At 45.2% G+C, this 20,082-nt stretch overlaps 2 protein-coding genes across 2 annotated transcripts; one reads left to right on the forward strand and one right to left on the reverse strand.

The window, feature by feature from the left end:
* Positions 1-6,961: 6,961 nt before the first annotated feature.
* LOC134392423 (uncharacterized) lies at positions 6,962-10,067 on the reverse strand. Its single transcript, XM_063116752.1, has 2 exons — positions 9,808-10,067; positions 6,962-7,317 (listed from the first exon to the last, which is right to left on the reverse strand). The coding sequence occupies exons 1-2, from the start codon at positions 10,004-10,006 to the stop codon at positions 7,214-7,216; spliced, it is 303 nt and encodes a 100-aa protein (XP_062972822.1). The 5' UTR covers positions 10,007-10,067; the 3' UTR covers positions 6,962-7,213.
* Positions 10,068-12,644: 2,577 nt separating this feature from the next.
* CNTD1 (cyclin N-terminal domain containing 1) lies at positions 12,645-19,953 on the forward strand. Its single transcript, XM_063132245.1, has 7 exons — positions 12,645-12,819; positions 12,912-12,987; positions 15,203-15,359; positions 15,884-16,046; positions 17,478-17,622; positions 19,586-19,682; positions 19,843-19,953. Exons 1-7 carry the CDS (start codon positions 12,648-12,650, stop codon positions 19,948-19,950), a joined length of 918 nt encoding a protein of 305 aa, XP_062988315.1. The 5' UTR covers positions 12,645-12,647; the 3' UTR covers positions 19,951-19,953.
* The last annotated feature ends 129 nt before the right edge of the window (positions 19,954-20,082 follow it).

The raw sequence follows: 20,082 nt of genomic DNA on the forward strand, positions 1-20,082 counted from the left end.
AAGGGTCTGGAAAGAAAGCCCTATGAGAAGAGACTGAAAGAGCTGGGCACGTTTAACCTGGAGAAGAGAAGACTGTGGGAAGACATGGTAGCACTCTACGAATACTTGAAAGGTTGTCACACAGAGGAGGGCCAGGATCTCTTCTCAGTCATCCCAAAGTGCAGGACACGGAAAATTGGGATCAAGTTACAGGAAGCCAGATTCCGGCTGGACATCAGGAAAAACTTCCTGACTGTTAGAGCAGTACGACAATGGAACCAATGACCTAGGGAGGTCATGGGTTCTGCCACGCTAGAGGCATTCAAGAGGCAACTGGATCTGTTAGGTATGCTTTAAGGAGGTTTGCTGTAGGGCTGCGCACACCCTCCCCGAACCACTTCGGATCCCGATCCGGACCTTCGGGTCGATCCAGACCTCCCCTGATCCAGAACCGGATCAAGATCCGGAGGTCCAGATTGATATTCAGGCGCCATTTTGCCCCCCCTTACCTGCCTCCACGGTGGATGGCGGAAGCAAGTAAGTGGGAAAGGGGGGACAAAATGGGGGCCAAATAAGCCCCCTCCCCCCTTACCTGGCTCCACCGTCTGCCACCATATTGACTGCGGCGGCAGCATACGGCAGAGCCAGGTAAGCCCCCCTCCCACCTCCCCCACTTACCTGGCTCCGTTGTCCACCACCGCCACGGTCCGTGCCGTGGGTTTGATTGTTGCCCACACCTAGGCCGTGGGCAGCATTTGAAGCCGTGGACAAAGGAGCCAGGTAAGCCTCCCTCCCCCATCCCCCACTTACCTGACTCCGCTGCCATCGCCACACAGACCGCAGCAGCGGTGGAGCCAGGTAAGCCCCCCTCCCCACTTACCTGGCTCTGCCGCCATCACCGCACAGACCGCAGCGGCGCCAGGTAAGCCCCCCTCCCCACTTACTTGTGTCCGAAGCTTCGGAACGGTCTGAATCGGTTCGGACCATTCTGAACCGCTTCGGGTTGATCTGCACCACCCCCACTCCACTCCGGAACTGGGCTTAGGAGGTTTGGATCGGCCCGCTCTGCTTGGGATTCGGGGATCCATAACAGAGCGGAGCGCACCCCTAGTTTGCTGCACTGAGCAGGTGTTTGGACTCAACGGCATCATCAGCACCAACATCATCAATTTCTTACCCACCTCTTCCTTTGGATCAAGGCAAGGAACAACATTAATACAATAAAATATAAATCAAATGCATAAAACTAATTAAAAGAGCATATAAAACCAATTAAAATAACAATCACGGCATCTTAAAATTCTTAAGTTTAAAATTCATCTGGGCAGGCTTGCCGGAAGAGACGTCTTTATAGCTAGTCCTTATACCCTAACCCTCACCTAGAATGTATATTGTCAGTCAGAAAAAGTACCATTAAGTCCAAGCAGTTACCAGCATGGGTAACAAGGAAACAATGACCCTGTTCAGACAACATGCTAAGCCACGGTGGTTAAGGATTTTGAGCTAAACATGATGGCTTAGAATGTCACCTGAAACATTCCTAACCATGGTGGCTAATTAACGAGTCACTAACCATTTGCTACAAAGCGTTAGAGGCCTAACCATGGCTTAGTGTTTTGTCTGAATAGGCCTTTTGAGAGAAAAGACAGCTTCCATAAGTGGAAGCGTTGCCCAAATGACTACAATAAAAAGGACCAGAAACTTGCACAAAAGAAATGCAAGTAGGCAATAAGCAAACAGGCAGTTGAATAAGGGATGCAAAAAAACCAAAAAGGATTTTGAGGAGCACATCGCTAATAACATTAAGGTCATCAATAAAAAAAAATGTTTAAATGCATAAAAACAGGAAACTGGCTACGGATGTAGTTGGGCTGACGAGAATTAAACTAGGAGAGGTCTGAGGAATGGAGTCAGAGAGTGGTGACAAGAGATGAAGTTCTAGACCTTACTGACAAATTGAAAGCAAACTAATCATTGAATTCACATGTTATTCATCCTAGAATTATTAACTCAAATGTGAAATTGCTGATCTTCTAACAAAAATATGTAACATGTCCCTAAGATCAGTCTCCAGAGGACTAGAAAGCAGCCAATGTAAAAGGAATTTTTAAAAAGGGGATCTGGTGGGCTTGACAAGCTAGTTACATTAGGGAGTAATCCTCTGGTGTGTGGGACAGCATCCCAGGGACCAGAGGACATTTCATCCGTTCTGCTGCAACCACAGGAAGAGAAATCCGAATGGGAATTGTTTCCCCACCCTGCCCCTTGCAGGCAATATTGAGCGGGGATGCAAATGAGGCAAGGTGACAAGGATACGCAACATACTGAAGCCTCCCCTCTCCCACCCCCACAACTCCGCTAGATGTACTCAAAAGCACGCCTAGTGAGAACAGCATCAGAAATCAGGATAGAGAGACAATAGTGGCCTCCGTTGCTCCTTCTGCTCTGAAGGGCATCTGCCAGCAGAGCACTGGATATTCAGAGTGCTCCAGAGAAATCAATGGAAAGCATTATAAAAAATATCAAGTACACAGGGTTGCATCTAAGGTTGGTCCCACCTGGCTAGAGGATGCTGGGAGTTGTCGTCCAGAACATCTGGAGAGTACCAGGTTGAGGAAGGCTGTCACAGAAGGACACATCTTACTGAAAAAGGTTATTCAAAGGTAAGTCCTGCCTCACTAACCCTTTAGAGTTCTTTGAGTGTGTCAATAAACATATAGAGATGATCCAGTAGAAATGATTTACTTGGACTTTGTAAAGGCTTTTGACACAGGCCCTTATGAAAAAAAAGCCTGAACAAACATCGCAGTAATGGGATAAGAGAAGAGATCTTCTTATGGATCAGTAACCAGTTAAGGAACATACACAACAGAGAAGAATAAATGGACAAGTGCGCACAATGGAGGCATGAAAACGGTGGGATCTGTATTGTGGCTGATGTTTTTTTTTAACTTGCTCTAAATGACCTAGAATTACGGGTGAGCAGTGAAGTGGCCAGGTTTGCTAACACAAAACAAAAAGGGACAGTGAAGAGGCCCAAAAGGAAATAGGCATCAAAATGGCAAATGAGGTTCAGTTTCAGCAAGTGTAAAGTGACAGACGTTGGTGCAAAAATAAATAAATCCCAACTTCACGTATACTGTGGTGGGATCTGTGCTGGTGTTGACTGGCCAAGAAAGTGAGCTTGGGGCTGCAGGGAACAGCTGAATGAAAACACTGCCCCAGTGTGCCAACTGCTGTGAAAAAGGCAAAATTCCATGTTAGTTACAATTCAGAAAAGAATGAAAAATACAAATGTGAATATCATAATGCCTTTATACAAATGCATGGGGCAACCACCCTTGGAATACTGTGTACAGTTCTGATAACCAAAAAGGATATTGGAGAGTTGGAAAAAGTGAAGAAAAGGGCAAAGAAAATGCTCAAGGGACTAGAGTGACTCCCTGATGAGGAAAGGTCATAATGTTTAGGGCAGGAATGACGGACCTCTGGTCTGTTACGGTCCCCAACCCAGCCCACAGAGGCTTGGATCCCCACCACGGCTCCTCCTTAAGCCCTATGCGCTAGCCTGGAAGCCACAGGGGGGAGGGGGCTTGGGGAGGAATGTGCTTCCTCTACGGGCACATTCACACCGCATGCGAACCCCCGATGGGCGACAGGCTATGCACTGTGAGTGGTCTCATGTGGCCTGCCCCCACTGTGGCCCCCCCACAGTGCATAGATTTTTTCCACCCTTCCCCCTCAGTCTTCCAGCATTCCCGGGGACTTGGTAGCAGAACCCATCTTGTCTGCCATCAGGGCCCCTGTTCCCACTCCAATCACAATCGCAGTCAGAGCCCAGCCCAACCCCAGTGCATGTTTCCCCTTGCCAATGGCAGCCCCCCCTTTTTAAAAAACAGAATTATTTTTCTTTTTTTGCACAAAAAAACAGGGCTGGGAATTGCATTTTCCTAGCTCTGTTTTATGTGCTCAAATAGCCCTTTTATCAGGGGAGGCTGGTGGCTCCAATTTTGGTGCAGCTGTGAAACCATTCTAGGTTACAGCCAGAACTCTAGAGGAGCTGTCCATGGTGCTGAACCCTATCCCTCAAATAGGTTCAGGACCTTGCTCAGCTGCTCACTTCCCAATGCCCTTTACCCATGCCCAAACTTTTACCAGGTTCAGACAACATGCCAACCCACTGTGAGTAAAGCCGTCCCCACTGCAGACCGTGGGTTATCAGGGTGCATTGTTTGGCAAACTGGTCCTGATAAAATCGAGTTTGTACAACATGCTAACCCACTGTGGGTTGTTTCAGATAACAATCCATCATGGGCTGGCATATTATGTGCACCCAGTCAGTATCTGCGATGGGAAATAATAATGGGACTCCTCTCATTTAATGTGATGCTCCCCCTCCTTACTGGAAGGGGGAGAGACATGCAAAGAGCTGGTGCTTGCAGGAGCTCTTGCAAGCACCAAACAAATCCCCAGCATTTGTGCGCCGCTCACTGCCCTAATTAGTATGGCATATGAAGAAGGTGCCCAACTTAGTTGCCATTTGGAGGAAACACTCCTCCAAACACCAGCCAAGTCGCTTTCGCGAGGCGTATCTCTACACGGAGAAAGGCGAAAGAGGCGGGGTGGGGAAGGATGAGGTTATGGGAGAGGGTATCTGCCCTCTTGATATCGTCAGGCCCACTACAATGATCTGGGGAGAGCAATTAGGCCCCATGACCAAAAATGTTCTCAACCCCTGGTTTAGGGTGTTTTTTAGCTTGATAAAAGACAAGTAAGGAAGGACATGATAGAAGTGTATAAAATTATGCATGGTATGGAGGAAGTGGGTAGGGAGACATTTTCCTCCCTCTCTCATATTAGAACCCAGGGCTATCCAACTAACGAAATGGTCGTGGATTCAGGAAAGATAGAATGAAGTTCTTCACATGCATAGTTAAACTATGGAATTCGCACCACAAAATCTAATGGTGGCCATTAATATCAAAGGCTTTAAAAGGAGTTAGACAAGTTTATGGAGCGTCAGTCTGTCAGTGGCAACAATATGCTACACAATACCAGCCGCTGGGGAACATGAGCAGGAAGGAAGGTCTGTTGCACTTATGCCATTTGTTGGCTTCCCAAAGGCTTCAATATGTCTAGTCAAAAATGCTGGACTAAATAGACCTTCAGATTGATCCAGCAGGGCTCTTCTTATGTTGTTGCACAGAGCAGTCCCTGCGTCAGGAACAGGCAGCATGTTCAGGACCCAGTCAACAGCTAGTTTTAGTTTCATGAAACATAAGATATAGTTCAAAAGATACAGTTCCCGGGTGGGCAAAGATGGGGCATAGAATCATAGAATAGCAGAGTTGGAAGGTGCCTATAAGGCCATCGAGTCCAACCCCCCTGCTCAATGCAGGCATCCACCCTAAAGCATATCTGACAGATGCTTGTCCAGCTGCCTTGTGTGGGAGAGACCACAACCTCCCTCGGTAACTGGTTCCATTGTTATACTGCTCTAACAGTCAGGATTTTTTTCCTGATATCCAGCTGGAATCTGGCTTCCTGTAACATGAGCCCATTATTCCGTGTCCTGCACTCTGGGATGATCAAAAAGAGATCTTGGCCCTCTTCTGTGTGACTCTTTATTAGAGTCCTAGCTTATTTTGAAGAGCCCTTCTGCGACATGTACAAATTTAGCTATAATAATGGTGGCTAGACACTTTGGTAAGAGACATGTATGAAGAACCCCAATAGATGGGGGGGGGACACATGCACCAACCCTACTATCTTCCTTTCAGACCCCTAGAAAGATCTACAGATTGTCTCCGTGGATAATAAAGGATTGTACCCTAAAGATTATGAATATTGTAAATATTGTTATGTGTCAGTCTAAATTACTTTTAAGGGATCCCTTACAACTCAGTGCCTCTTCGAATGGTAAACTTTTGTTCTATTAGCCAGGGTAGGCAACTGCTGGCTCTCCAGATGTTTTGACCTGCCTTCAGCCTTAGCCAGCACAGCCAATGATGACTTTTGGACACTACACTAAGAAGGATTCAGATAAATTGAAACAAGTTCAAAGAAAGGCAACAAAGATGATTGGGGAACTAGAAACTAAGACCTATAAAGAAAGATTGAAGAAACTGAGTATGTTTAGCCTTGAGAAGAGAAGACTTGAGGGGTGATATGATAACACTTTTCAAGTACTCAAAGGATTGTCAGACAGGAGGAGGCTACAACCTGTTCTCTATCATTCCAGACTATAGGACACAAAGACTTAAATTACAGGAAGGCAGATTTTGGTTGAACATCAGAAAAAACTTCCTAACAATCACAGCAGCCAGGCAATGGAACCAACTGCCTAGGGACGCGGTGGGCTCTCCATAGCTGGACATATTCAAACAGAGATTAGGCAGCCATCTCTCAGGGATGCTTTAAACTGGATTCCTGCACTAAGCAGAGAGTTGGATTCAATGGCTTAAATGGCACTTTCCAACTCTATGATTCTCTGATGGAAGTTGCAGGCCAAACATCTGGAAGGCCAGAATTGCTACCCCTTGTACTAGGCCAAGGAGAAGATGAGGCCTACGTATATAGCAGGTAGACAGGCTTTGCTGGGAGTGGGTCTAAGAGAGAGGAGAGCGCTGTTCCTGGCTCTCTGCAGGAAAACCCTAGACAGCTAAAGGGGAGCAGGGATGTATTGGAGTGATACTGCTGTCAACCCTCACATTAAGCTCAGTATCAATAAACCTTGTATGACAGAAACGCCGCAAGTCTCCAATGTCCTCCTTCTCAGGAAACTGAAGTCTGAGTATGTGTTGGAACCCCTGAAACTTCTCACCACTCAGAAGTGGGGTGCACAAGAATAACAATAGAAAGCTTCCATTTTTGCAAAAGTTCTCATTTAACAACATCATAATCTCTCCACCCCACCCCACCCCACCCCACCCAACCCCTGGTATTTGTGCTAATGTAAAAAAGGTATCTTCCCATAAAAAAATCATCCTCCACTGAGCTGGTTTATTGATTCACATTAAATAGTTAGAAGGATTAACTATTCATATGTTAGCCATGATTAGCTTTCACATATTAGCCATGGCAAAGTGGTTTACCAATAAATGCAGTGACCAGTTTTCTTAAGATGAGGCATTGTGCCAACATGTCTTCAACTGGCATTAAGAGTAGAGACAGTCCAATTGTAAACCTGTGCATCTACTGTAGCGGCTCATTTCTGTCAAGTATTCTGCCAACCTCAGTCCGTTGGGGTCTTTGCTGCTCGAGCCCGCACAACTTCAGCCTCCAGTTCTAACTCATCCAGGAAGCGCTCTTGGGAGACAGAATAAAAGGTGTAGCCATCTGTGCATAGGAAGCTCAGGAAAACAATTATGAAAGCCACTTGCTCCCAAAAGGGACCTTTGTGTCATTCGCAGCAAGAGTCAGAGGACTTACTACATCGTTACCCAACTCTTGGACATGCAACTTACTTCCAGCCTTGAAGTGGACACAAAGGACAACGGGCGCAGGAGAGAAGAAGGATATTGTTGCTTACCCTTACAATCCACTCCCTCCTAAAAATGAGCAACTTGCATTTCAGAAGACAGGCATTCACAGCAGAAGGCAAGGCTGGTCTCAGAGAGAAAAAAACAGAGAGCCAAGATCGTTTGGGGAGTCCTTCCATGGGTGTCTTGCTGGGAGTTGTCATTAGGGGATTTGGAGCTAACAGCCATCGATAAGCTGATGACACGCAGCTCTATCTCCCTGTGATAACTGAATCAGGTGAGGCTGTGCAGGTCCTGGACCAGTGCCTAGATTCAGTAATGGGCTGGATGAGAGCCAATAAACTGAAACAGAATCCTGGCAAGACGGAAGCCCTGTGGGTGAGTGGTTCAGGAGGTAGGCTCATTGCCTGTTCTGGATGGGATTGCAGTCAGGTTCATCTCTGTCACTGGAAGCTCAAGTGGCTGCCGCAGCTCAGAGTGCCTTTTACCAGCTTCGCCTGGTTTGCCAACTACGGCCTTTCCTGGACAGGGACAGTTTGGCCATGGTGGTACAGGCAATAGTTACCTCAAGACTGGATTACGGCAATGCGCTCTATGTGGGGCTGCCCTTAAAGCTGCTCTGGAAGCTGGAGCTAGTGCAGAATGTTGCAACTCGGCTGTTGTCCAGAGCTGCCCCTTTCCAGCCTGTAACTCCCTTGCTGAGGGAACTGCACTGGCTGCCTATTTGCTACTGGGCCAGGTTGAAGGTTCTTGTACTGGTGTACAAAGCCCTAAACAACTTGGGACCAGGATACCTGAGAGAGCGCCTGGTGGTTTCACATAGATCTATCACCTGACTGGAGTCCACCAGGGGAAGAACCTTCAGTGTGGTGGTCCCCCTGCGTCTGGAGGTCAGGCAGGTGCCAACTTTGTATTCCTTCCAGCGCCTCCCAAAAACAGCGTTGTTCCAGGAAGCCTTCCCTTAATGACCAACTGCTGTTTATTCTGCACTTGTTTCTTTTAAAAAATATACTTCTAATATGTTTTATACTGGTTATATTCTATTTTGTCCACCACTCTGAAATTCTGAATAGGGAGCAGTATATAAATATTGTAAATAAAATAAGTAAATGTGCAGATAATGGAGGGGGCAGGACAATGGGTGGGCCCTCAGATACGTGGGGTGGAGAGTTGTGTTCTATATATTCTTAAACCACGTATATTTTCTTAATATACATGATTTAAGAACAATCATGCATATTTTCTTAAAACCAAAACACTTCAAATTGACAGGCACAGAGTGTTTGCCGCCAGCAAGGTGCAGGCCCAAATCCCTCACCCACCAGGAGCTAAGCTGAAGGAAAGCAGGGATCCTGCGCCTGGGACTCAAGAGCGGTGGAAGGAACTGGCTTGGGAAAGAGAATCGCCCTTGGAGCTCCCTCACTCGCCTCTTCACGGGTCCCACCCAAGCCATGGCGAAGTCTGGCACTGGGCTGAAGGGCGTTCATTGGCCTCAGAGACTGCACACCTGAGGGCAGTGGAGGCTGGTGCTATCTATCTATCTATCTATCTATCTATCTATTCAATTAATTAATTACATTTCTATACCGCCCAATAGCCGGAGCTATGAATCCATTCTGGGTTCCAGACAGAACTCTGCAGAAGTGCTCCTGTAGAATTCTAGCTGGTTCTGACTGAAACCTAGAATGGATTCACAGCAGCCTTCATTGCCCGGGGGTGCGTGTCCTCCCGGCCCAAGCCCTCCGTCCCCATTCTTAATGTGCGCAGACCCCTTTGGGGGCCCATCGCGTGGGGGCAAAGGCAGCCGCCGCCACCTTCCAGCTTGAGGCACCATCTTCATGTGGAGCTAGAGTGGTACGAGGAGGGGGGGGGGGGGCTGTCCCCATCGTGCCTTGTTCTGCCTCACTTCTCCTCCATAAGGGCCGCCCGCGCGCGCCCCACAGAAAGAGCCCCACAACTCTCCCTCTGGACTCTCCGCAGCGGGCGGGCGGCCCCGTTGCAAGCCCTCCGCCCCAACACCAATGCATTCCCTGGGAGTAAGCCCCCCTCCCCGCCCTAAACTCGACGCAGACGCGCATAGGATTACATTGCCAGGCTTCCATTTGTTCTCGCCAGCAATGCGCCTGAGTTTAACCTTGGGACGTCTCAAGGCGGCGGCCCCGTGAGCATGTGCTGAGCGCTTTTACTCCTGGGCTGAAAGTAGCCGGAGAGGCGCTGCTGCTGCTGCTGCTGCTGCTGCTGCTGCTATCCCAAATAAGCCAAGGTTGCCGGCTTCTCCCTCACGCTCAGGCTCAGCACAGCCAAGTCCTCCCGGTCCCCCCGGCGCTCCCCACGGCCAAAGGGATACAAATGGCCGCGACCACGGCTCCGATGCCAAGAGCGGTGAGCGCGTTGCGAACCTTCAGCCCCCGCCGGGCCGCATCGACGCCGGGCCTCGCAGCCAGCCCAGCGGGAGCCCCAGCCCGGCCCGTCGCCCACCGCTGCCTCGCGCCCACAGGCGGGCCTCGCGGAGATTCCCCTCCCTCAGGCGGCGTTGGCGACGACATCTTTCTCGGCCAGGGAGTGTTGCCGCCTCTCTCTCGCCAGACGCTCACCCGACGCGGCTGCTGCGGTGGGCGCGGCCATCTTTGGTGAGGGCCAAGGGGCGTGTCCATCGGAGTGGCGGCCATCTTCGAAGGAACGGAGCGAGGCCGGTGATGTTCAAAGCTACTTTCGCCATCTTTGGCGAGGGCGGATACACAGGAAAAGCGGGGAGGAAGGCTTGTTTATTGCGCGCCGTTAATAAGGACAGACCGCAATATACACGCGTATAAAAGGAAGGGCTTCTTCACACAGCGCAGAGTTAAGTTATGGAACTCACTACCACAGGATGTAGTGATGGCCACCAATTTGGATGGCTTTAAAAGGGGGTTGGATAAATCCATGGAGGAGGAGGCTATCCATGGTGGTTGTGTGCCATCTCCAGTATCAGAGGCAGTAAGCCTGTGTGCACCAGTTGCTGGGGAACATGGGTGGGAGGGTATTGTTGCTTGTGGGTCCCTGGTCGACAGCTGGTTGGCCACTGTGTGAACAGAGTGCTGGACTAGATGGAGCCTTGGTCTGATCCAGCATCAGGGCACTTCTTATGTTCTTATATTCATAGCAGAATTGGTTCCAGGTTGAATGCCTGTTTTGGCGGGCATGTAAAAGGACATTTTGGGATGATTAAGTGCAAAGAAGTAATTATGAATCTCTGTGTAGCGCAAAATAAAAAAGAAATTAACAGCGGAGATTTACACAAGGCTGGAATGGGAGGGTCTAAATTCGGGCCGCTCCAATCGAATAATGTCCAATTGTATGCATGGTTGCTCAAAAGGAAGTTTCACTGAAATGTCAAGTGGGAATTGAATTGAACACAGCGGGACTTTCTTAGTAAACATGCATAGGAAGGGTGTTTACTAAGATTATATATAATCTTAGTATTTATAACCTACATTAGTGCCATACTGTATCAAACCAAAGGCCTATCTAGTCCAGTGTTCTGTTCCCACATTACCCAACTAGATACTCATGGAAAGTCAACACGTAGGAAACAACTGGCACACGGAGGAATACTACCTCTAAATCTGGAAGTAGTATATAGCCATCATGACTAGTAGTAGCTGGCCATTACTACATCAGTTGGTTGCAAATTCCAAAGTTTTAACGATGTGCAGTGTAAAGAAGGACTTCCTTTTATCTGTCCTGGATCTCTCACCATACAGCTTCATTGGATGACCCCAGATCTACTGTGCATAATTTTTGTTTGCCTCTGTCTCCCTCCCCATACTCACTTCTTTTCTAAACAATACCAAACATTGCAACCTTTCCACATAGGGAAATTTCTCCAGCCCCCTAGTCATTTTGGTTGCCCTTTTCTGCACCTTTAACAACTCTACAATATTCTTTTTGAGTTGCCATGACCAGAACAATATTCTAAGTGTGGTTGTATAACAGCATTCTTGATATTGACAATTTTATTTTTAATTCCTTTTCTAATCAAGCCCAGTAACGAACTTGCCCTTTTCATTGCAGCCACACAGTAGGACAACATTTTCATCAAGCTGCCTACCACAACTCCAGTATCTCTTTCTTGGTCAACATCGTCAGCAATAATCCCACCACTGTATGTAAAGTGTACATCACTTTATGTATACATAAAGTTGGGATTTCCCCCCCGCCCCCCAAACATGCATCACTTTTCACTTGTTCACGTCAAACCGTATTTGCCATTTTAATGCCTATTCCTCCAGTTGGGAAAATCGTTTTGGAACTCTTTTGTAATCCTTTTTTGTTTTCGACCACAATCCTATTCATGTTTAGATAGGGAAATTTTTTGCAAAGTCCAGCTTTCCCCAAGCCAGTATGGCTGGCTGGAGAGTGCCAGGAGTCATCAACAAACTTGGCCATTTGACTGCTCACTCCTAATTCCAGATCATTTTTGAAGAAGTTGAAAAGTACCAGTCTTAATACAGATCCCTGTGGGACTCCAATTCTAACAATCCTTCCATTGTGAGAATTGACCATTTATTTCTCCTCTTTGTTTACGGTTGTTTAACCAATTACTGATCCATAAGAGGACCTCTCCTCTTACCCCATTTGCTTAGGAGTCTTTGTTTGCTCAGGAGTCTGTTAAGGGGCTTTAGTTAAGTCCAAGTAAACAATGTCAAATGGATTACTCCTGCCCACTTGTTTATTGACATTCTCAGAGAACTCTTAACAGGTTAATGAGACAGGGCATACCTTTGTTCAGACTTTCTGGCCCAATTTAGGATCCAGGTGGCCAATTTTTCCACCAGCTGAAGTTTACAGGTCCTTCAAGGGGAATGCAAACCCACCCAGAACTGCTTTTACATAATCATTGCTACACAACTTCTGTTGCACTCCTTTCATAAAAATTATACCGAGTGATACTGGATTTCTTTGGTCTTTAACTGATAGATCACTACATCCAATCCTGGAACCATTGTTTGAAAGGAAAAAAGGGGGTGGGGGACAGAGAGATACAGAGACTAGCAGAAAGAAGACAGAGAAAGAGAAAAAGAATTGGTAAAAAAACACCATACCTTAATACTTGAAATAAATCATAAAGGTGGGTTCCATATTAAATGTAGACACTGCATATTGATATTTGTTCTTATTGTTCAAAGTGTTAGCAGACTTCTTGAAATGGGCTCACCAGCGCAGATTGCAGCCAGGTACCAATCTTCAGAACCTATTTTTGGAGCAGTGGCCACTGGGATTCTCCAAGATGCTTTGCTTCACATGGCCATGGAGAATGAGCAGTATTTGAGTCAGCTGTGTGATGAAGCAGGCTGCTTTAAAGAGACTTGTATAGTGGGTGAGAATTGAGTTTGGCAAACTCTCTAGATTGACATGCTAAAAAAGCCTTCAGCTATTATTTTGATCATTCCCTACCTCTCTCTTGGGCAGAATTTGTGTTTCTTTTATCTGAGAAATGGAGCCTGACTGAATCTGCAAGATACCAAGCAATAGAGATATTTGAAAGGTATTTCTTTGTTCTTTCTCCTTTGAATGGTGATGACTTTAGGTTAGAACAATATGAGCTATCTAGACTCTCTTTAGGTTGCAATCCTATTCCCATTTACCTGAGAATTAGCCAAATTTAATTCAGTGGAACATATTTCTGAGTAGACATGCATAAGATTGCACTGTTAATTACCTATAATACTCACCTTGGTCACCCTTGAAATGTAACTGTATAGCAGCCATGTCATCAGCCCTTACTGAGTAGCATATAGATTTGGGGGTTTATATGTCCTTTTAAAATAGATTTGGGGGTTTATATGTCCTTTTAAAATAGATTTGGGGGTTTATATGCCCTCCTTTTAAAAAGTAAAACAAATTGGCTACAGGTCCTTCATGAGAACCCTACTTTGAACAGCAAGCGCTCAGAATTGCAGAGTGTGTTGATGAAAAGAGGAATGTTCAACTGCTGTGCAATTTTAAATTTTATTTTTCCATTTATTTTAAGCATTTATATACTGCCTTTCACCCTATTCAGGTTCCAGGACAATATGCAATTTAATGCATATCAAACAATAATAAACCAGCAATTAAACATCAAAACCCTTAAACCTAAAAACAATAGCAGTTTACAATGACATGGGGAAAAGGAAGGTTTGTAACATAGATTGTAACACAGGTATAAGGCAGGCCCCTTTGGGGCACCCCAGCTGAGAAAGCTTTCTCCACTGTGTTTATATAATGAACCTCTGACACAAGGGGCACCCAAACCAATTCTCAGAAGACCTTAATGCATGAGCAAATTGATATGGAAGTAGATACTCATTCAAATTCTTGCGTCCTGAACCTTTAGGCTTTTAAAAATAAGTACTAGCACATTAAATTGGGCCTGGAAGCAGGCAGGCAACCAATTAAATTCTTTTGAAAGAAATATGATGTGCATGAAGCTAGATGTACTAGTCAGAAGTCTGGCTGTTGTATTCCACACTAATTGAAGCCTCTGAGTAGTCTTCAAGTGCAGCCATATGTAGAACACATTGCACTAACCCAACCAAGAAATTACCGGATCATAGATCACCATGGCTGAACAGTTGTAAAGGGGAACCACTGGAGAGTAGAGTAGAATTTAAAGATGCACATTTTTGCTTCCTACTATTGAACTGAGAAAAAAACCTACTGATTCTTAGCAAGCACAATGTAAATATAACATTGAAATGTAACAGTGAAGCAGGTGACAGGGGATATCCAGGGATTTGAATGTATTGCCTACTAGTCCTCTAGAAGTTTTGGCCTACAACTCCCATCATCCCTCACCATTGACATGCTGGCTATGGTTAGTGGGAATTGTAAGCTAAAAGATCTTGAGGGCCTCAAGTTGCCCATACCTGCACTAGACAGAGGTTTAGGTATGTGAGTGATGCAAAAGCTTCAGTCTGTCAGCTTGTTCCCTGGGCTCCAGGGTAGTTGAGCTGGTGGAAGAAAATAGAGTTACTTAGATGAGACAGCCAAAGACATTGCAGAGCATTGAGAAGTGCATCACCCATACTGAGCACAGCTGGGCTTTTGCAGAGGTGAGGGTTTTAAGATAGGAGGGCATCTCATGGAGTCCCTCAGAATGGACTTATACAAAATCACATTCCATGTGACTGGATATAGACAAATGTAAAGAACCGCAGCATATTACAGCCTTGTTCCTCTATATGCTGTGTGCTGGCTACTTTCACCAAGCCTACGGACTCTCTGTTGCCTTTGCACAATTGCCTTTGCTTGTGGTGGCTGCCAAGATACATGCTCCAGCTGCCATGTTTGGCATACATGTTTATGCCCCAGGACCATGAGGTCTGGAATCCCAACAAGACCTGATGACTTCTGTGGCAGCAGGACAAGGTGTAGAGGGCCTACGACGCCCTTATGGCTATTTCACACAAAGGCTTCATCAGGTATCTTTATTAAGTGAGCACCTTGTGATTTTCCTTTCATGGCTGCTTTTGCTTTCTGAAACTGAGGCAGGATCTGCACTACTGCTTTATAACAGTTTATAATGGTATTGATAACTGTTGGGGCCCTTGACACATTCCATATACCATTTTCAAACCACTTTCAAAGTGTTATATCCTGCTTGGTGTACAACCTGCCTTATATGGGCAAGCTGCTTTGATATTAGCTGACTCCGTATAGTTGTCACCAGCAGTACTTGATTTTCTCTAAGCAGGCTCTTTATTCTTGTGTTTTTTTAGGTTCATGCTCACACTTACTGAAGACTTCTCTAATTTCACCAGAGCAAAGGTGGAAGAAAGCAGCTGTGCCTCAGTGAAACAACAAATCAAAGGCATATATGTGCTGCGTCTAGTGTCTTCCGTCCAGATTGCCAGCAAACTCTCCTTTCACTACAGCGTAAGGAGATTCAAGGCTTGCCCTGACCATACTACACAATTTTAATGCAAATTTGAGGCTGTAATCTGGAAATAAGTCCATTGAGCTCAGTGGGGCCGACTTCCAAGTAGATGTACATAGGATTGCACTGTTAGTCTCTTTATGCCCCATCTTAGAGACTTTCTCTACGTCAGAGAATTAATGACACTCAACTTTTTTGTGCATTTGGGAGAAATGTAGCTGTTCCTTACTGGACAATCTGACCAAAAAGTGAAAATAGGAATGACTGGTTGCAAAGGAACAGTGTTTTGTTTTTAAACAGAAAAGTTTTTAATGTGGCTAGTACTTTAATAGCATTATGAGCTGGCTTTGACAATGATCAACTTGCAGCAGAAAGAGGAAATTTTGGTGCAACCCCCAGAGTATAAGTTATTATGTCACTAGCATGTATGATGCTGTGTTTCTTAATTTTAAACAGACAACATAATCTTTAACAACAGATCACTGTCAATATGATAGTAACATTCACACCTCTCTTTACACAGATAGTTAACAACAACACGGTTCTGGAATTTCTGAAGTCTTTGGGTTTGTCCTATACAACAGAAGAACTCCTGGAATCAGAATTGGCTATTCTGAAGGCTCTGCATTTCCAGATCAATGTTCCAGCCCCTTTTGCTTATGTTGAAATGCTATTGGAGGTTTTAAGTAAGTGCCAAAAACAAGATGCTTTAGGGTGGATTCCTGCACTGAGCAGGGGGTTGGACTCAATGGCCTTGTAGGCCCCTTCCAACTCTGCTATTCTATGATTCTATGATCTAATGTTGAGCAAGCTTTGGCTTGGAGGTAAAATTAGTCATGGCACTGTTTCGTTAACCCTTCTTTGAGCATGTTGTCTGAATGCAGCACATTTTCTGCAGAGTGGGTTATTGTGTAGTCTGGATGCAGCCAGGGTGGCTTGTCAACCAGCTTGAACAACCCCACAACAAACCACAGATTCTCAAAGTGGCGTTTTCAAGAAAATAAGCTATATCATATGGTTAACAAGCCACCCTGGCTTCGTTGAGACAACATGCTAAGCCATGGTTAGCCCAATAACCCTTTTGCAGCAAGTGGTTATGTAGCCACCATGTTTAGGAATTGTGTACACGACACACTAATCCAGAGTTTAGCTCAAAACATTTAACCACCATAGCTTAGTGTATCATCTGATCCGGGTCATGATTGCCTCGTTTCAATAAAATGGCCACTTGATTAACTTGCATTGTTCTAATCATTCAGCTGGTTCTATTCTGAATAACACAACTTTTAAGGAGACACTGGGTTTGTTTAGACACCACGCTAAGCCATAATGGTTTGTGGCTTAGTATGTTGTAGGGGGGAACTGCAGTCACGATGGTGACTTTAACAACCCCAGGGAACCACCCTCTGCACTGGAGTTAAGGGCAACAGAAACATGGCAACTTCCAGCAATGCTCTAGCCAGCACATACTTTCTCTATGGTCAAGTTTGCAGTGCACCAGCTACAGTGTCTGCCACGACCCAATCCTGTTGCAGTGCCGCTGGGATACACGCCCACAGAGGTGGGAGGATGACATGCACGCAGGGAAGGGGGTTAGCAGTGTTCCCTAGTTCCCCTATCCATCCTCCCCCTTTGTGCATGTGAATAGGCCCCACTGAATCAGGAAAAACAAAGTCTTGTGTCCTAAAAGGCTAATATTTATTGGGACATAATTTTTGCTGCAGTGGGCTAAATCTTAGTATCCCTCAGGAATTTATCTAAATATAGCCTGACCATCAGTTTCCCTTTAGATCTGCATTTTACTTTCAGTTTATGTGTTGAACCTACACTCCCTTCCTCTTGTAAACTTTTCCACAGTGTTGTATGTTTTATTTTTAATATTTTGTTAAAGATTACCAAAATTAAGTGGCTGAAACTGGGGCAATAAATCTTACAGTAATTTATGTATGTAATAAAGAAGAGGAACAACAAACTAGTAGAAGGCATCTCAGATAGGTCAGTGATCTATTATAAATTGATTGATTGCTAAGTGACCCAAGGGGTAATTAAGATATAGATGAGTAGATTCTGGTTCCTTGCAGCAGCTCCTCATGCCTTCTGTTCTTCCCCAATATTAGGATACAATGGCTACTTGCTTCCCACAAGAGAGCTGCATGACATGTGCAGACATTTGCTGGTTTTAACATACCTCTTGAGGAGCAGCATTTATGACACCTTGCTAAAGGCGTCAATTGAAACTTCTTCACCAAGCGAGCTTCAGCTGTAAGTTCTGGAAAGTGCTAAGCTAGAAATGAATGTATGCTGTAAGGGAAAGAAATATTTTAAAAAAATATCTTTAAATATGTTAAGTGGTATATAAATCTATTAAATTAAAATGGGACAGGATGCAGCACTTTCCAAACCCCTGTATGTCTGTTTAAGTAGCAAAAACCAGAGAAAGGGGTGCAAATACTAAAAATCTCTAACTTGGGATAAAACTGTTCAGACTGTTAATGTATCAAGATAGTCTATAAATTTGTTACTGCAATAAGTAAGGGTATTTGGAAACGTTGCTGGGAGGGGACATTGTTCAGTTGCAGAGAACATTTTGGGGTTGCTTATTCTCATATTACTAGAACTAGAGCAGGGGTGGGCAAGCGGGGGCTCCCCAGATGTTTTGAATGATAGCTCCCATAATCTCTGACCATTGGCCAGGCTGGTGAGGGCTTATGGGAATTGTAGTCCTAAATATCCGGAGGGCAGTGTGTTGCTAACCCATGAACAAAAGAAAGCCCCAATTTGCACGTATTAACAACCCATGGGTTGTTGGGGCTGCCTCCCACCCGCTTGCCATTGTAAGTCATGTCTAAACCTGGCACTCTGTGCTGTTCAGGGTTAAACAACCTAGAATTTTTACCCATGGTTTGTTGTTGTATTAAAACTCTAATTATCTAACTTCCAACAATTATTTTAGTTAGAGATATTGCACTTTGGATCCTCTCCCCCCCCCCCCCCCTTTCATGCTTCAAAGCTGCCTTTTAGGCCCTTTTCTACCCAATCAGATACAATTGTGACATTGGTTGCACAAGATTTTGCTGCAAGGGTATTTTCACAGTAATTATAGCACTATATAAGGTTGCTGAAAAAAATACATTCTCTCTCTCTCCTCTCCCCCCATTTAGTGTTATGGCCATCTACTGGATATTGCCTGTGACATAATTGATGACAATGTCATTTTGGACCTTTTGTAAACATTTCATTCTATATTTTTAGAAGTTAAGAACTTCCGCATTGGAGCACTCAGCTATCTCTTTAGTGAACACTGTGATAGCAGCAGAAAGATGATCTATTCCGTCTAGAGCAATGCCTGCCATTACATGGTTTATTTACGTTTTAAAGGATGTGTGCTTCTCTCCAGCCCTGGTGGACTGTCTGTGGATTGGTTTGTTTACTGGTGGGGGAGGAGCCTGACAGGCTCATACCTCCATTACATGGGGCCAGGATACAGTAAGTAGCACTGTCACTGGTTCAGTCTAGAGCAAGAGCAGCATGAAGTCAGTCTCTCTCCCTCTGTTATTTTTTGGGCATGAGTAACTACACACACTTTTCAGATGGCGACAATAAAAAGCTCCTCCTGTCCAGAAATAGCTCCTCCTCTTAATTTTGGTTTGGGCAGTTGACAGCTCCAGCCCCATAGAACAGCCTTCCCACCTGGTGTCCTTCAGATGTGTTGGATGGCAACTTCCATCTTCCCAACTACCATGGCTTTTGGAAGACTTCTTCAGAACATAGGCTTAAAAGGATGAGTCTGCAAGAAAAGGGAGTTTGGGATTTGGGAAAGACTGATGTTGCCATGTTGTGGGTGATTTTTCAACCCTCAAAATTGTTACATGAACTTGCCCTATAACTTGACATCTGGGTTGCAGCCATTGATTCAGGATGCAATTGTATGCCCATTTACCTGGGAGTAAAGCCCACTGAAGTCAATGTGACTTATTTCTGAGTGGACTTACAGGACTGCACTGCTAGATTGCTGGTGCAGGCATTCTAATTGTTAAGAAGAGATGTTTACAAAATAAAACATTTAGATACTAACAATGACCTAGAGAATATAGTATCAGGTAAGGATTAAAAGTATTTATTTTCTGCATACATGTAGGGTTATGCTTTAAACACACAATAGCCTGGCTACTGTTGCTGGAATATAAAGCCAGTTCTTTCTCACCTTGTGATTTCAATTGGATAGAGCCAAGTTTGTGCCTGTAAAGGAAGATCTCATGCTACTGGCTGTGGGAGTTATTGGAGGAAGCTCTTTCTTGCTGAACCCTGAGGGCTGGAATCAGGTAGATACACACTTCGTAGTTCAGCAGTGTTGAGGAGAAACAGACTAGTAATTCCAGGGCTCATCAAGTAGAATCCAGTACTCCCCCCCCCCCCCCAGGGACTCCCTACCTATAACCATTCCAGTGCTGTGTCTTAACCTCATCATATTTCTTTTGAAAGGTTATGGAGTACCTCAGTGACACCACAGGCATTAGTCTGCAGAGCATTATTGAGGCAGTCTACGCAATTCTGAAGCACAGTGTTGGCAGCGCTGTGGATGATTACTAAATCCACCTCTTCTTTCCCTTCAGATGGGGGAGGTGCCCATCAAGCAGGCTCCTGCCATGCATATGTGACTCTCAAAGTGATGGTTGTTTGTGTTCGAAAGAGCAATAGTTAATTTAAATCTTAATGGGCATC

Source organism: Elgaria multicarinata, chromosome 1 (genome assembly GCF_023053635.1).
Source record: "Elgaria multicarinata webbii isolate HBS135686 ecotype San Diego chromosome 1, rElgMul1.1.pri, whole genome shotgun sequence".
Taxonomy (NCBI): Eukaryota; Metazoa; Chordata; class Lepidosauria; order Squamata; family Anguidae; genus Elgaria; species Elgaria multicarinata.

Excerpts from the sequence above, each read along its gene's own strand:
- CNTD1 (XM_063132245.1), top strand. The coding sequence starts at position 12,648 with ATGGGCTCACCAGCGCAGATTGCAGCCAGGTACCAATCTTCAGAACCT. Across the intron at positions 12,820-12,911 it reads TAAAGAGACTTGTATAGTGG|AATTTGTGTTTCTTTTATCT; the intron begins GTGAGAATTGAG and ends TCTCTTGGGCAG. Across the intron at positions 16,047-17,477 it reads AATGCTATTGGAGGTTTTAA|GATACAATGGCTACTTGCTT; the intron begins GTAAGTGCCAAA and ends CCCCAATATTAG.
- LOC134392423 (XM_063116752.1), bottom strand. The coding sequence starts at position 10,006 with ATGTCGTCGCCAACGCCGCCTGAGGGAGGGGAATCTCCGCGAGGCCCG. Across the intron at positions 7,318-9,807 it reads AGCCGTGGTCGCGGCCATTT|ATGGCTACACCTTTTATTCT; the intron begins GTATCCCTTTGG and ends TCCTATGCACAG.